General features: G+C 37.1%; 1 protein-coding gene across 2 annotated transcripts in view; it reads right to left on the bottom strand.

The window, feature by feature from the left end:
* LOC128019474 (glycogen synthase kinase-3 beta) overlaps nucleotides 1-18,105 on the bottom strand; it is a 37,582-nt gene that overhangs the window by 14,177 nt on the left and 5,300 nt on the right. For both annotated transcript variants that reach the window (XM_052605475.1, XM_052605476.1), the window contains exons 2-3: nucleotides 4,869-5,062; nucleotides 1,265-1,348 (exon numbers count right to left, since the gene is read on the bottom strand). In XM_052605475.1, coding sequence (XP_052461435.1) covers nucleotides 1,265-1,348; nucleotides 4,869-5,062 — 278 coding nt within the window. The remainder of the gene's footprint in view (nucleotides 1-1,264; nucleotides 1,349-4,868; nucleotides 5,063-18,105) is intronic.

Consider the following 18,105-nt stretch of genomic DNA (forward strand, 5'->3'; position numbering starts at 1 on the left):
ACATTTCGAAAGCGTGTTTCTCAGAGAAGAAAAAAAACGGTGGTCAGGCATTTTTGCAAAGTCATGTGGGTGTGGGAGAGAGGTCGAGAGGGTCTGTGCGTACGAAGAAAGACAGAGAGGTAGATCTGTGGTTGACGATGCTGCAGCGTTGACACTATTTATGTGTGTGTGTGTGTGTGTGTGTGTGTTTTAATATCTCAGTCAGAGTGTGTTAGGTCTATATATGCATAGCAGATAAAGCAGATAATCACATGGGCACAAATTCTCAGAGTAGATTTCTCACAGGTCAGCATCTGGGTGCCATTAGACTCCATTAGAGATGCATGGACCATGTAGAGGGGCTGGGTGAAATAGTCAAAAAATATTATTATAATATATATAATAATATTATTATTACATATTTACATAATACATAATATTATTATTACATATTCATATTTTTTTTAAATAAAATAAATACTTTTATTCAGCAAGCATGCATTCAATTTGCATTAAAGTCACAGTAAAGATATTTCATGTAAAAAAAAAATATATGTTTCAAATAAATGCTGTTCTCTTGAACTTTTTTTTTGACTAAGCATCCTGAAAAAAAAAAGGTTTTGGCAAAATTGTCTTCAACATTGATAATAATAAGAAATGTTTGCTGATCATCAAATCAGCATATTATGAAGTTAAATGACATTTTTAAAGCAAATTACTCTAAACTGTCTAATGTATTTTTGTAAAAATACTGTAAATGTCTTAAGAGACTTTAAAAACAAAAAACAAAAATCTTACTGACCACAAACTTTTGAGCTGTAGAGATTATCTTGATATTTATGTATTTTCTCTGAAAATACTTTGAAAGTACTGAATGAAATACTTTAAATATGGCAATATTTAATGAAAATATTTCTCATTCTTTTACATTTATATTTTTTATTTGCATTCAGTAATATTACTATTTATACTAATTTTTACTAAAATATTTTAACATATAGTTTAAACTGATTCATGAAAAGGAATAGAACTTACCAACTTTAACAGCATATTTCTTTAGTTTAAATCAGGGAATCTGCTGTTGGAACATCTGCCTCAATGCTCTCAAGTCAACATAGCCAAATAAAAATCACTCTAAAATTATTGCAACATGATGTTGCCTGATTTTATACTGCCAGCAAAATCATTGCAGGTATACTGTAAATATTTACTGTATAAATATTCAGACAATAATAACACACCGTGATGTAGCGTGAGATTAAACAAATGATGAAATGACACTTACCTTATCTCCACTGGAGTAGAAGAAGTAACGCAGACGCACAATGTTGCAGTGGTCCAGTTTTCGCATGATCTGAAGCTCACGGTTCTGCAAGGAAACAAACAAGAAAACTATTTAAGTTAACTGCTAATAGAGCTTCAGCATCAGATAAAAATAAAAATGACCCTTATGTGGTCCAGGGTCCCAAATGGGATTCACTGACGTCCCTTTGAAGCATTATGATCCAGAAAAAACTATTTTCTCCAATCGGTCATGAATGAATTGATTTACTCCTTCATTTATTCCAACAATAAACTGCTGATAATAGAACTGTAAGAGCGACTGCTATATGTGAAGTGCAATTCAAATAAAACACACACATAGCAACAAATAAAGTCCTCGAGAGTTCCTCGCTTAGAGGAGTTGGGTCAGTTTCTGTCCCACATCTGACCAGAATAACAGACCAAAATAGAGCTACTGAAATGGCCCATAACCATAACAACCAGAGACATCGGGCGGCTTCCACGAGAGAAACTGGCTAATCCAGGATTTTATTTAAAGCACCACCCACACTGTGTGCATCTGAGAGAGATGCTTCCTCTATTTACAATCAGAGCAGCAGAAGATAAATACAGGAAGACTTCATATCTGATGCAACTTTAAGACTTTTGAGGATTTGTTTAATCGAGGCAACATTCACTTTGGAAAATAGCAGGGCTATTCAGTGTCTGTTTGAGATTAAAGTTCGGTTCGGTTCGGTTGGTGTGAAGCGGTCTGACAAAACAAAGTCCACTTGAAAAAGGTGGATTGGGTCAAAGTGGTTACGTTGGGATGTTTTGCAATTAGTATGAAAGAAATCTGTCTAAACTGCTAGAGATGTCATAATTTAAATCAATGCATTTCATTCTTTCATTTATTTTAGTAATCAGCTACTTTCTGCTTACTTGAATAATCCCTTCAAGAAACGTTAAGCAATAAAACTTTATATTATTATTATTAAGTTATAACATTTAAAGTTTTGAGTTTAATATTTGGTTTTGCTGTCGTATAATTAATTGTGAAATTACCGGTAATGTTATCAGGAACTGAATTTTGGATGAATGAAGTGTGAAAAGTAAGAGAGGGAGGGGTGTGGAATCAAACTTGAGTTTGTGTGTGTGTTGTGTGTGAGACCGATCACACGGTGAGTGGTAATTTGTGAACACACTAGTCTCTGCCAGCTTTGCAAACACTGTCACTCTCATCAGGCCGCTCCATTCACACACACACACACACACACACACACACACACACACACACACACACACACAACTTCATCACTTCAGCCAAATCAGATGACAGTTTGAATCTTGTCTCGAACATCACAAACTCTGAATCTACGTTTATACAATGGCTGTTAGGTTAAACTGAGGGTTTCTCTGATTTAAATGAAACCATTTTAAGTTTTTTTTAGAGAAAACATAAATATTTAGAATGAATAATATCACACTTAGAATAAGCAAAGATGGAATATCTTAGCTACTGTTAATTGCACAGCCTTCTAATACAGTTATAAACTCGGTTGAGGATAAAGCACACAGCACCTTTGCTTCATGCACAAGGCCAAGTACACAATCACTTCATGGAAAATGATTGATTCCTCTGAAAAACCCCAATTACATCACTTCAGCTGAACTATTATATCACACGAGCATCTGAGTAACAGCAGTGCTGGATTACTGGCTTCTGCTGACAAAACAGCACATGGATGTGTGTGTGTGTGTGTGTGTGTGTGTGGTGCTGCTGTGTACACACACACACACACACACACACACACACACAGAGAGAGACATTACCAATCAAAAGTTTGGGATCAGAAACATTTTATATGTTTTTTAAAAGAGTTTCTTATGCTCATCAAAGCTGTAATTATTAGATAATAAATACAGGAATAAAAAAAAATAATATTGTGAAATATTATTATGGATGTAAAATAAAATTATGTTTTAATATACATTAAAATCTAAATGTATTCCTGTGATGCAAAGCTGAATGCTGGAAACTATTGTGCTGCTTAATATATATATATATATATTTTTTTTTTGGAACATTTGATACTTTTTTTCAGGATTCTTTGATGAATAAAAAGTAAAAAAGAAGAGCATTTATTTAAAATCTTAATATTTTATAAAAAATATACAATATACATTACTTTATATACTGGAGTAATGGCTGATGGAAATTCAGCGTTGCATCACAGAAATAAATTATATTTTAAAGTATATTAAAATAGACACTACTATTTTATATTGTAATAACATTTAGCAATTTTTTTTTCCCTTTATTTTTGATCAAATAAATGCAGCCTTGATGAACATAATATATATATATATATAACTTATCTAGGTTTTTCTTTAGTTTTTATACATACTAAATAATAATACAAATATCCACTAATGTCAAAGTAAGAAGCTTGTGCTTGTGAGATATGAATAGTAGGACTGTTCTAACATGCTAATATCATGTATATATGTGTGTGAGTGTGTGTGTGTGTGTTTGTTGCAGGGTGAAGGTCACACAGATCAACACTCCTACAGATGCTGACACACTTCACACACACAGATCCTCTCTAGGAAAAGCTTTGAACAAGAGAGGGAGCAAACTCCATTGAAAAGGAAGGTGGAAAGAAATGACAGAAATAACAGCAAGAGTATCACGTGAAGCTTCACAGATGACACACACACCCCACAGCGCTTGACAGGAGCTTATACTTGACGTGTTTTGCACGTGTTTCACAAAAACAACAGGTGGCAGCTTAGAGAGGAGAAACCGAACAGCAAAAGACAAGTAGTTTACCAAACTTTACTTGGTAAATATTAGTGAGGATGACTATGTTTTCTGACTAGTGACTGATTTCAAGAGGTCAGTGTTAGCATGTTGCTAGGATAACAGCGGAGTACTTTAAAGTTAGCATGAACTGGACGTTAGAACCAAATTTACTTCAGTATTGTGACATATTTCCCAGTAAAACGCATTACTGAATGAGGAAAAAACTGAGGTTTTAGTGTTTTAGTGCGCATCCTTGTAAAGACTACAATGAAGAAACGAATGTTTTAATGTGCACTAACAAAGTGCACAAGGTTCATCTGCTGTGTTTGATGGATGTTTTCAACATACTCAGAAGTTCTAAGAAGTTCTTAGAAGTATTTCTACTAATACATAGAATTTGCTCAGAAGATACAATAGAAAGAAATATAATTATACCTGGACCTTTTGGAACAACCTCCCTGTTGGAAATGTGCCAATGATGACTTAAAATGCTTAAAATGTTTCCAAAATACAGGCAGCAGCACTTTCACCCAAGAAGACCCAACAAGGTGCCAATGATAAGGGCACACAGCTTCTCACACACACAAACACACACACACACACACCAGAACTCTCTGATATCTCCGTCAGGTCACTGTTCACACGCTGTCCTTCATATGTGACCGTATTCTGGTCACATACAAAAAAAATTTCTATTAATAATAAAATAAATAAGGATATAGGAACAGAGACCAAAGCACTTTGACGAGAGAGCCTGGGATGTTCTTAAGAAAAGCCTTGAGGCCATTACATACAGTCAAGGGACTGAGAAGGGTCTTACCTTAAATCGCTTGTCCTGAAGGACCTTCTTAATGGCCACCAGTTCTCCTGAGTCACACAGCTTGGCCTGATAGACCACGCCAAAAGAGCCGTTCCCGATGACCTTGGTGTCGGTGTAGCTGACCTCCTGCGGCCGGTCAGGTCCCTGTCCAGGGGTCGCCACCACTGTGGTCACTTTACTGCCATCTTTATCTCCTACACACAGATAAAGAGAGAGGCGGCTGTTAGAAAACACAACAAGGTCTCAGTAGTGAGTTTCCTGAGCATTACACATTGTACTAAGTTTGAGAATCAAGAACCATTTTCTACAGTTATAAAATTAATACATTAAATATGACTGGTTTTCATGACATTCGGTTCCATTAAGAGCTCTTGCATTTTTTTATGTCAAGGAATGTATCAGTTGTTTTTTTTTTTTTTTATGCATTTGGCATTTTCATCCATTTTCAACCAAACTTGGGTTGCATTCAAAGTACAATTGTTAAATTGTGAGCTTATGCATGCCTTGGGAAATTGAACCCATGACCTTGGCATTGCTATTGCATTCTAATGTTTGAGCTTCAGGATACAATGCTGCACTTTTGAATAAACTTCACCAGTCCTCATTCACTTTTATTATGTTACAAAGAGTGGCCAATATCTCCTTTTGCATTCCACAGAAGAATGAAAGTCACACATGTTTGGAGAGTAAATGATATGGCCGAATATACCATTCAGAGTGAACCATTCATTTAGCTTAAAAACCAAGACATCTTATCTAAATGGCTAACAGGACTGTTCTGTAAATTAAGACCAAACTGGGACACACTTACAGGCAAAACGGAAAAGAATATCTAGCTTGAGCTCACCATTTTACATTACTTTTCTTGGCAGACGTGTTCTCACAAAAGCAGCATAAAAGAAAGTGCATATTTGGCGCTTGGGAGGATTACTTCAGCTGGTGACTTAGGACGCTTACAATGCAAACATAGCACGTGTAATATAATCCTCAGCATGATGTGGAGAAGTTTTCAGAGTGACTTTTGTTCGTTCGGAGCTGTGAGAGGTAACAAACCCAAGAAATGAGTGCAGTGGGCCAAAATCGTAATGCCATAAATCTTTCTTCATTTAGAACATTACAGGGACAGATTTAAAGAAGTCATACAAATATTTACTACGTACATCACCTCTTACAATACAACTAGGACTCGGCTGAATATAATATGCAATGGTAGAAATGCGTCAACAGATTCTGCTATAAAAAAAAAATTTATTCCCATTATAAAAAAAGAATATAAAATGACTCGTACCACGATTAAATTTAGGTCTCTTGGATGAAAATCAGATCATATGTGTGTAGAGTGATGTATGCATGTGATTTAGGGATCTGGTCCAGTATTAGTAGATGGTTGTGACTACAGGGATTAGCTTCTTTGAGTTCCAGTTCAAAGTCCCTGTTAGCTCAGTTAAAGGTTAAACTGCATAGCCTCCGATTGTCTTGTGCCTCTTCAACCCACTCACACCCACAAAAGCCCCAACGAGCTTCAGATCAGGCCTCCGGATCACCTGTTTCCCAATTCTGCAGTTGGTTGCCGATTGTGTTGTAGCAGTGCAATTGTTAAAGAACAGAATCAGGTCTGGAGTGCAGCTTGTCCTCCTTCACCACCTGAGACTCAGGCGATCCCAACCGCATTGACATGCAGCTAGAGCCGGGCAAACACAATGATCTTACGATTATCTGTTTGACCTTTCCCATATCGAGTTTTAAAATCCCAAGATCGACTTTTTAATCAATAGCTCTTTTCAGCAGATTCTCATGAATCATTATCTGTAGCATGCCTCTAAATCTGCAGATGTTGCTGAGTCAGTGGATCCTGACGGCTGGCCCGTGCTCAGAGAGCAAAGACCTTAACTGAAATACTCCCAAATGACTCAAGGATAGCCCATACCTAGACCCTTTTCCTCCATCTCCATAGCAACTGAGTCATCTCTGAGCCTGAGAAATGTTGTGGCCCACTTGCTAAAGGCTTGCCCACTCATCTGCATGAATACACACACACACACACACACACACATGCAGAGAGTGTGTCAAGGGTGACATTCACACTCCAAAAATAACACCATAAAATGCCCATGAGCGAACGCCAGCTCAAGTGAGAATGAAGATCTGCTGGAATGTCTAATGCAGAATTAAAGATCCGAAACTATGACGATCTTCATTTCAGTGTGAAACTATTTGCACGTCATCCCTTTAGTGTTTTGACATGAAGGCTTTGCTAAAGCCGAACGTGATCTTGTCAAACTGGTTCATGGGGTTTTCCTTTACAGGACAAGAAACTACTTCAAATATCCATTCCTCTGCTTGAATATGGAGGAAACGAGGTTTAGTATGCATAACAATGACCAATTCAGCCACACAACTGAATTGCAACCAGACTGCTCTAAGAGCTAAGAATCAGCGTATGAGAGTGATTTCTGAAGGATCATGAGACACTGAAGACTGAAGTAATGATGCTGAAAATTCAGCTTTGTATCACAGGAATAAATTACATTTTAAAATATATTAAAATAGAAAATAGTTATTCTAAATTGTAATATTTCACAATACTACTGTTTTACTGTATTTCTGTTCAAAGTCATTGGTGAGCATCAGAGACATTATTCAAAATCATTTCAAAAATATTAATTCCAAAATTTTGACTGGAAGAGCATATATAGGCAAAATCTTCCCAGGTATATAAATTTTAACGACTAAATGTCTTTTTAATCACAACATATTTGAACATTTGCAACCCTGGACCACAAAACCTTAAGTCTTAAGTCGCTGGGGTATATTTTTAACAATAGCCAAAAACACATTGTATGGGTCAAAACTATTGATTTTGTCTTTTATGCAAAATATCATTAGGATATTGAGTAAAGATCAAGGTCCATGAAGATATTTTGTAAATTTCCGACCGTAAATATATCAAAACTTAATTTTTGATTAGTAATATGCATTGCTAAGAATTCACTTGGACAACTTTGAAGGCGATTTTCTCAGCATTTTGATTTTTTTGCTCCCTCAGATTCCAGATTTTCAAATAGTTGTATCTCGGTCAAATATTGTCTGATCCTAATAAACCATACGCCAATGGAAAGCCTTTTTATTCAGCTATTTCAACCAAAAATGACACTTAACACATTTACACTGTAGCCTTGATTGCAAGGCTGCAATTTATGAAAGCTTTGCTCAGTTAAACCCAACAGAAAGCTGCCAATAATAAAGAAACACATTGTGGATGGAAACTTCATGATAAACCAGGACTGATTTCTCAGTTTCATTGTATGCATCAATTAAGGCTAGAAATGTATCAATGTGATTAACAAACCATATATTGCTTATTCAGGTAAAATGTTCACATGAAATCAACATGGTCTTTACTTTCTTTTATAATTGATGAAACACATCAATATTTCTGGTGCCACCGATGGATTAAACAATCAGTGACTGTAAACTGATCCAATTCAGCCACTTCTCTTCTCCTGTTTTCCACTGACGTAAACGCTTTATCACTTCTGGCTGTGATGAGCCATGTTCAGATGTTACCTCAGAGGTATGTGATGTTCAGAGCGATAGAGAAGTGAAACTAAAGGACACAAAGACAGGAAGGCCCTATCTACAGAGAACATGAGTAAACACGCACCCAGAAATCAACAAACACACAGCAGTCAAGAGCAGGGTCTTAATGTCTGAGGAATTGCGGATGATATTTACAGTATTTCTGCTTTTGCTCTGAGCATCATGACCCATGTCTTGACCTGTGCTCACAGAGAGAATTGCATAGATGCTAGTTTCTTAAATCACAGGTCAGAGACACACACACATCCAAACTGTGCACATGCATAAATCTGTGATATTTAAGCATGGTAACTAGAGGTGTAACAGTGCACATATTCATGCCGAAAATGTTATGTCTTTTGGTTCATGGTGTGTACTGAATCAAATTTGTGTTAAAATAGTGTGGCTATTTTTCTGGTTTTGAAATACCACGGCCACCTACTGGAGGAAGAGCGGGACATCCTTGCTAATTTAGGACAGGTGCTCTGTAATGTCCGTTTCCATTGTAAAATCAAGTCTGCATGTATGCAGTACTACCTCTCCGTATGGTTACAGAGACGGCGCTCGTCTGAAACTTGGAAATCTACTGATGTTTATTTTTTAAATAAAAATGTGAAATGAAAGAAAAATAAATGAAATATTGAAATTTGTGTGCTGCATTTTGGGTGTTCAGTTTTATTTTTCGTTTTTGTGTGTTCAACATATCATTGAAATTTACAACAACCCTTCGGTTCATTTTTCTCTCCATAGGTGAAAAAAAGGAACAAATGGACACAAAGGTACACAGACTGGCTGAGCACTACAGTGATTTTTTTTAGGTCAAACATGACTATTTATTTTATTCTAAATGAGTGTTTGAGAATAATTTCATTTTTTTATTATTATCATTATTCTTTTTAATTGCTGTGAAACTCTTTAAAGTGAGAAAAAGATGCAGTGCGCAGAGGTCAAATCTGCCGTTTTAATTTCAGCAGCCCACAGGCAGTCGGTCTTTAACCCCAATTACAGAAGAGGGTCATCCAGGACACCTTCAAAACGTGACATGCCACAGCGCAGGTAGAAATCTCTTTCTTCCTCTCATACACACTGCAGATGTGTGGAAATAACTCTGGATTGGTAAAGGACTTGTGACAATTAACCACACACAAACACAAGTACTTAGTGAGATGTGAGAGTGTCGTACAACCCTTGGAAGAACACTTTATTGCAAATCATCACGTTTTGAATTAAATTACAGTTTTTAAATGAACTCTATTATATATTTAATACACCTCTTCAGGATGACACAAGAAATCTATGCTTCACATTAGGGTCCTGATCAACCTGTGCCAGTTTATTCGATGATAATGAGCCACTGACTGTACATTATCCCTTACATAACTCCTCCAGTTGACATGTTTTCAGGGAATTCAGCAGTAGTCATCACTCATGACCTCACTTCCACCGAGCCAATCAGAGCTCAGCATCTCACACTGAGTGGGCTGGCATGTCTGCATCACTCCGCTGCAGCTAATGTTTAATCCTGCTCTATAAATAAACTCCGATCGGGCAGAGAGTGGAAGACATTGTCTGAGAATGGCATGTGGCTGAAATCATGATCATGTGTGTGTGGTTGTGCCTGTGAATTGCTGTAGGCGAATTCAGCGCTATAACAGGGTTTGTGTGTTGAGACCACTCAAGTGTGTGAGTTCTCCACCTGTTTGCCAGATGACCCCAAACCTCACTCTCATGGCGATACATTTCCCAGTCCCATCCACACTGCTAGATTCCCATTTTCTTGCTTTCCTAGTTCTGGTTCCCCAAGTTTTCGCTAAATCTATATTTGTATGTTACCCTCTTATTCAGTTTTCAAATCGTTGCTGATTCGTTGATCGTGGCACTGCCTTTTAGTGACATTTTGGATGTTCAGACCCCTTTAAAAACACTTCTTCTACTTTACAGAAGTGAGCTGTTGTTGTACATGTATGTAATCAGCCCAACAGATAAAAAAAACATGCAGATAGTAAACAGGAGTGTGTCCTACTTAAACAGCTCCTAGTTGAACATGTGCTTGAACACCACGGATCATACAACCTCTGAGTAGGTACTTCTTTCGATTTAGTACTTGTTATTAATAGTAAAATAGTATGAATGTAATCAGGACGTACTACTTTTGTCGAGTTGTCTTGTGTCACTGACACTCTTAAGGCTTTTTTTCCTGAGGCTAGTGCAGTTTGAAGAATAAGTGTTGAAGAATGTTGAACTTTGGGTAAAATGCAGCACTTATCACTGTCATTTTTTGTCAGCTGACTAATCACAGTGGAAGAGAGGCGGGACTAATACCACCCCACGAACAACCGTCACACCCTGCTTGTACTATGACTGAACAACAATAGCAAAGTTAATATTGATTATCTCTCAGAGTATTCATGTTTTACCAGATGGAATAGCCGGACTACCACAATAATGTTGTGAAAAACAATTCTTGGAGAAGTATCTGCATCTGCCATATTACTTCAGTTGATATTATGCCCTTCATTGGATTCAGGGTACATTAGTTCATGAATTAATGGGAATCGAACCCATGACCTGTTTGAGCTACAGGAACATCACTACACTTTTCTTAACTTACACATAATCGCAGGACACCCTGCAACTCATATAGCTGAAAATCTGCCACCAGCGTCGAAAATCATCGACGACTTCCGGCTGCTTTGTTGCTACAGAGCACTGTATGTGCTGAAGGACCCTTTATGACTCTGGTCTGATGTGAGATTTTTGGTTGATGTTTAACAGACAGCCGGTGTCTAACTGCAGGGCAATGACACACAGAGAACCAGCGGGATACAGGACAAACACACACACACACACAGACACAGACAAACGCACGCAAAACTTTGATCTGTACCAGATCACTACTGCCCTCCTCCAGACTGTGTGTGACAAGTATCTGTGTGAACCACATGCACAGTATGCAAACCTCTGGCCACCCCGTCTGTACAGACACCAGCAGATTATTCTTGAAATCTAATCTTTCTGACCCCAACAACACACACACACACACACACTACACAATTCAAATTGGCTGCCTCAGCTACTAAGGTCATCCAATGGTCACACACATGATGAAAGGCAAAGACACATAAGAACGAGACAGGAAACAGCAGCGGTTTAGGGAAGAGGTTCAGGATCCTCCACTACCTCCACAAGCCAAAATTACCATAAAGAACAGAAAACAAAACAGCAGAACCCACAATCAGAGCTAAAGGGGAATACATTTTATAACAGTGCTGTTAAAGTCCATTGTTCCTTTACCAGGGTTGGTTCTAAAATTCTCAAGCAACTTAATTTAACCAGAACCATAACTGTTTTTTTCATTTTCGGCTTTCACTCAATCAAACATTTATCAACACACATACAGTACATAGAGCACATCAGCCATGCTTGCTTGGCATGTGAGAACTAACATCATTGTGAAATCTCATTGGTCCAAAATCTTGCTCAATATATTAAATAAATCAACACAATATATGAAACTTAAAATCATTTAGCAGACACTTTATCCAAAGCTCCTTATGTTGTATATAAGGTACACACTTTGACTAGTTCTTAACATTCCCTGGGAATCAAACCCATGACCTTGCTGTTGCTAGCACCATGCTATACTGTTTAAGCTAATTGAACATGCTACCATCTCATCGGCTTCTATGCCATGTCATGTATCTTTTTCTCTTTCAGAATAAACAGACCAATTACTTGATGCTGGAAACATTTCACAGAAATGACCTTAAACTTTAATGCTATCGTTAGGTATACTACTTATATCATATCAACTTGTGGAAAATGGGCATCCGATGACCCTTTAAATACTATTGTTGGAATGTTATTATGTCACTTAGTATGCTAGAGCTGTTTTTATATCTGAGTGAGAGAGTAAGTGTGTGTCAAGGAACCGAAATATGGAAGACTTTCCACATGAAAAGTGCAGCTTTGATTGGCAACTCAATCTGAATTTCTCTCAAGCACAAGTAAACATTGCTTCAAGGCATGATAAACTAAACAGTAACAATCACCCTTTTATCCCTGCAGGAGTGTGTATTAATCTGTGTTTTCGTGCGTGTGTGTGTGTGTGTAGAAATTGTAGAAAGTGTGTGTGTTTGATTTAAAGGTCAGAAGCTATTGGTTACATGAATAAAATCACAAACAATTGCACTTGTAAATTAATTGTATAACTACAAATTGATTAATTAATGTTTAATATGTTTGTTTGTTTTGGTTTTCAAATGGATTATGAAACTTAAATACAGCTCTAAAAGCTCTAAATGATTTTCAGAATTGTTGCAACTCATTTGCTTTAGACCATCTCCAAACTCATACAGTCTTTTTTCATTTTACAAAGGAAATTGCAGAGATCTCAAAATGGGTACCAAGGTTTTCAAGTCATTCAGGGAATTGTGTATGGGGGAAGTGAGAGAGAAAGAGAAAATGTGAGGAATGTACTGACCCATAATTTGGGTTGCTGCAGAAAATCTGTGCTGGAAATGCAGATTTTATCTACTGGTCCATCTCAGTGAGACAAAAATGTCCAACCATCTTTTTAACATGTCTCTTCATATATCCAACAGAACTAGGCCAATGATGGGGGTGAAATAAGGAATTACAAAAAGTATTTTTTTTAGCAGAAATTGTACTTTTTTTGATTAGTTTAAAATTGAGTACTTTTACTCAAGTATATTTTAGGTGTTATATCTCTACTCCACCATTTTCCCTCTGTTTGTGGTCATTACATATGTGTTTTAATTTTATTTTTATCCATCAACATGATGGATAGTGAGAGGTTAATCAGTCTTGTGACTCTCGTCAAATCAAATTATGCATAGAAAACTTTAAGTGCCAACTGGTTATAATCATGGCTGCTAGAAGTGAATTCTTCAAGAATTCATTCAGTAATTTTCAACATCTTCCTCTAATATGTCAAGATATTTCAGAAATTTCAGACTTCTGCTTACTAAGTGATCTGTATGCTAGTCTTTCTACAGGGCCTGAAATTTGGCTTGATGTTGTGGGGGTAATGCATACAATGTTAATAACTCAAGCAAGTGTCACGTTTATAATGTGGTAAATTCCACTCCCACAAACTTCAGTATATAAGGAGACGCGCGATCTGCAAAGAGATGTGTGTACGTGTGTGTGTGCGTGCGTGTGTTTTTTGAGAAAAAGTTTCCCCGGAAATACTTTCCTATTTGTGCAATTATTTGCTTTTGAATTGTATTATGAGCATAAAAACTTGAGTAAATGTAGGATTATAAAAGGTAGGGGATGATGCCCCCTTCTAGAACAATGTGCTTTTATGTCTAAATTGTAAAAAATTATAATGTTCTCATTTCTTTATCACAAAACACTAAAGGCCCGTTCACACCAAGGATGATAACTATAAAGTTAATGATATAGTTCTAAAAATCATTCGCAATATTAAAAAATGGCAGAGCCCACACCAAAACTATAACGGTAAATACAAAGAGAAACTATTGTTGGAATCACTTTAAAAAAGCATTTTCTCCAGCTGATGAACACAAAAAAATTGACAGCCAATCAGAATCCATCCTGCTGTAACAGGATTGAGAATTCAAAGTGGCAGACAAGTGTGCGCTTAGACTAAACATGATATTGTTCACTGTTGGGGGGACGCTAATATGTTTAGTTATCGCTCTTGGTGTGAGTGGGGCTTAAAGGTGCTTTAAGTTTTTGACTCTATTAAAGCATAAAAATACCATAATATGTTTACAGATATTTAAGAAACGCCCTCGTTCATAGTCAAGTGCGCTCATTCCTGTTGATGTCATGTATCTGACAACCTTAAGGCGGGCATACACTGTGCGATTTCTGTGCAATTTCGGCAAGGTACCAACTCACACTGTGCGAGTAGATCGCATGCGATGTAAAGCCAAAGCTCGCGATTTTTGTGCGCTCACTGCACGGTCCGATCGTCGTTTTGCGATTTGACTGCTCACACTATACGTGGGGAATCAACTGAATAGAACTAGTTTTTCTGTGTTGTTTAGGTGTATTTTAAAGAGTTTGCAGTGAAAATTTAAACTGTCGGATGATATTCTTCATTCTTTATGACAAACAACAAAAGATATTGTGAAGTATATGTTTTCTAAATGTTCAAATTGCAGTGTACAGCGATTATTATAAGGGGGTATAAACCACAGCTTAGTACTCACTACTCATGAGTATTTTTAAATAAGCTACTCTTACTCTCACTCAAGTAGTTTTATGGAAAAGTACCTTTTACTCTACTCTAACTACATTTTTTGGAATGTAATGGTACTTTTACTTAAGTATATATTTTTAGTACTCTTTCCACCACTGGCCAATGAGTCGGCTTTATTATGGCTTATCGCGGTACTTTGATTTCATAAACCGATCATTCTGTGCAGCACTGATTCATCTAGAACAAGCTTACCGAGAACTAAGGATTTTGTAATACACGGCTGTTGGTCAATAGTGGTGGGCGGGGCTACTGCAATCAAGATGCAAACCACTCGTTATTTGAGCCTGTTTTGGTTTTATGAAGACTTAAAAAAAAGACTCCAAGTTTGGCTTCTAAGATGGCTGTGTACACAATTCCAACACACATTTCTGTCCAAACACCTTGTCAAAGTGGATTTTGCATAATAGGTGCCCTTTAAGAGTTGCGGTGTGTACAGAAATAACAAAGGCTAAAGGGACAACAGACAAGTTTACATGGATGTCAAGCACTTTAAAATGCTTTCTGTGTAGATCAAGCAGACCATAACTGAATTGCCACTCCTATAGTCATGAACTATGGCCAGTGTTACAAAATAAGCCAAAATCCTGATGAGAGATTAGCTAAATGTAAAACAATAACCTTCTTCACTATACTGAGGTATGTAACACCGCTGTACACTGAGTTATTTAAGTTCAACAGTCCAATATATGCAATAATTAGGCTTCAGTTTCTTTATGATTTAATTCATCTATGGAGCCCTGATGCACTCAAACTTTATTGACATTTGGGAAAAACATTCTGTGATAAGGCTGAAACATCAATGATGACAAAAAACATCTCACTTCTCTTTAACCAGAGATCTAGGATCAAAGTCAGATCATTTCCTGACGTCACTTTGTATCTCCAGGAAGCAGCAGGAGCTGTTTCATCTTCTTATGTACATGACAGTCAACATTACTAAAAACCTGAACTTGCACAAAGACTTCCCAGAAAATTCAATGACATCTCCCTTGCATAGTAACTAGCTCTCAACTCTCTTCTAATTCTGTTCCATCACCAGCCATTCATGCATGACATACATTAGTGTCACCCCCGACCATGAACAACCCCGCTGAGATCAAACACACACTCCACACTCGGACCCCAAATCTGATCTGGATGTTTCTTGGTCACATTTTTACAAAGGACAAAAGACCCTCATGTCATTCCAATCCTGTAGTATTTTTTTTCTCTCCATGAATAACAAAACTGGAGGTGTACACAACCGTTCAAAAGTTTGGGGTTGGTAAGATTTTTTATGTTTTTGTTAAGTCGCACTAAAGTTATTGCTACATAATAAAAATACAAAAAAAGCTGTAATATTGTGAATATAGCTGAATTTCTAGCATCATTACTTTAATCTTTAGCGTCACATAATTCTTCATAAATTATTCTATGCTGATTTGATGAAACATTTCTTATTATTAATAGTGTTGAAAACAGCTGTACTGCTTAATAATTATGTGGAAGCAGCGGTACATTTGATTTAAAGAATCTTTGTTGACTAGACACAAAAACATCTTACTGACACAAAATTTGATGATCCATTTGTAATACATATTGTAACTTTGACAGCATAAGTCAACATCCAGTTTTGCTATATGGAGAAAACGAGCTCAGACATTGTCTAACATCTGTGCGTCTCACAGATTCAAGTAAATAATAAAAGATCAAAAGACAAGAGTACATGAGGACACATTGTCCATTTCAATTATCAACTATCTATTTTATAGGGTCATCAAGGTGCTCAGCAAACGTTAAAACATGTTGTACTTACTTATTAGCAATGCATAATGTTTAGCTGCACCAAATTATTGTATATCAGTCATTCAAATCTATTGCTAACTGGTCTTTCGGTGAATGCACTTGACCTGCGAAGTGATATTACATAATATCCGGGCACAAAGCATTCTAGAGTTGTTCTTTGAACTTAAGACATGTCATCTTCATATGGTCTTATCAGTGACAGCATACAGCTGCCTGGAAATGTAGGCTATCTGATCATCAACACAAACGGTCTCTGGTAAGAGTACACAGTACAGTTGCATCACATGGCCTAGATCAACACCATTTAAATCTAGCTATTCTATCACTTACACATTCTTTTATCTCAAATTAAGCTACCATTTCAAGTTTGAATGGTTTTTTCAAATTTTTTCATAAAAAAAAAAAAAAGAGAGAGACTGGGTGTGGAGAATTGCCAATATAGAGTACGTACAATACATGTACAGCTTAGTGAGCCACACCCTGGAGCTGAGCTGCTCATGGCTCGCTCTTCCCCTTTTTCTTCTCAGCTCCCATCCCCCAACACTCACTGAACTCACGGTATAGGAAAGCGGCAAGGGGCCCCTGGACCAAGAGTTTGCCTGAAAAGGCTGTGATCCTATGTAGGTGGCTTAAAATTTTGCTAAAAGTGCATATTATGAGTAATGTGCACTGATATTTTGAGTGTAAAATATAAATTTGAAAGATTTGAATCCACCTTTTACTGACCCACTTCATTTCTTAAAGATGAAGAGTTGATAGTTAAATTCATTTTTGTGAATAAGTTCAAACTGCTGGTGAATCTATTCATTTTATCACTCAAAAATGTTCCTGGATGTTGCCATGTGGTTTATAATTTAAATGTTTTAGCAAATTATAGCCACATTTCACAGCAAATGCATAAATGTATCCAAATATGACTTTATCTTAGCAATATTAGCCAACCCTAACTGTGAAAGAGGAACAATGCCAACTAAAGCCATATGTCTTCTGCGGCCCTTAATAGTTTAACACTATTTTTTCACTAGAGCCTCCTGTTCTTGTCATTGAACACAACCATCAATCAATAACATGATAAAAAGAGACACCCAAGAAGACAATCACTAAACGCTCGGCTTTATGCCGTAAAATTAACGTTGTGTCCATTTACACAATAATATGGTCAGTACACTGGCTTTTAAATGCTAAACAAGGATCTCATTGTCCCTGGACAGCTGCCTTTTCCGGAAAACAAACTGAGAAGAGGGGGTTGGGGAGGCGGGCTGAAGAATCACACGTCCCACTTCAGAACCAGCTGCTACGGCCGACCACTAATGCAGTCTCCTCAGATCAGCTGCCAAGTCACACACATGTGCACGCTTGCAAACGAGAAGAGCCGTGAGCAAATCTCTTCATGAGCAAGAGAAAAGAACACAACATTTTGAGAAAAGGTGGCTTCATTGGAAATACAAAAAAAAAGAAGCGGTCACTTATAGTCAACAGTACATGTAAAGAATTTTGTGTTTGGGCAGAAAGGCGCATGAATTGTGAGCACTGGTCTGCACCTACCTTGAAACTTATCCTACCATGTTATCATCACAGCCTGCCATGTCCAGCTTTTTGAAGAACACACTCTTCTCT

This window comes from Carassius gibelio, chromosome A9, assembly GCF_023724105.1.
Source record: "Carassius gibelio isolate Cgi1373 ecotype wild population from Czech Republic chromosome A9, carGib1.2-hapl.c, whole genome shotgun sequence".
In the NCBI taxonomy this organism is placed as follows: Eukaryota; Metazoa; Chordata; class Actinopteri; order Cypriniformes; family Cyprinidae; genus Carassius; species Carassius gibelio.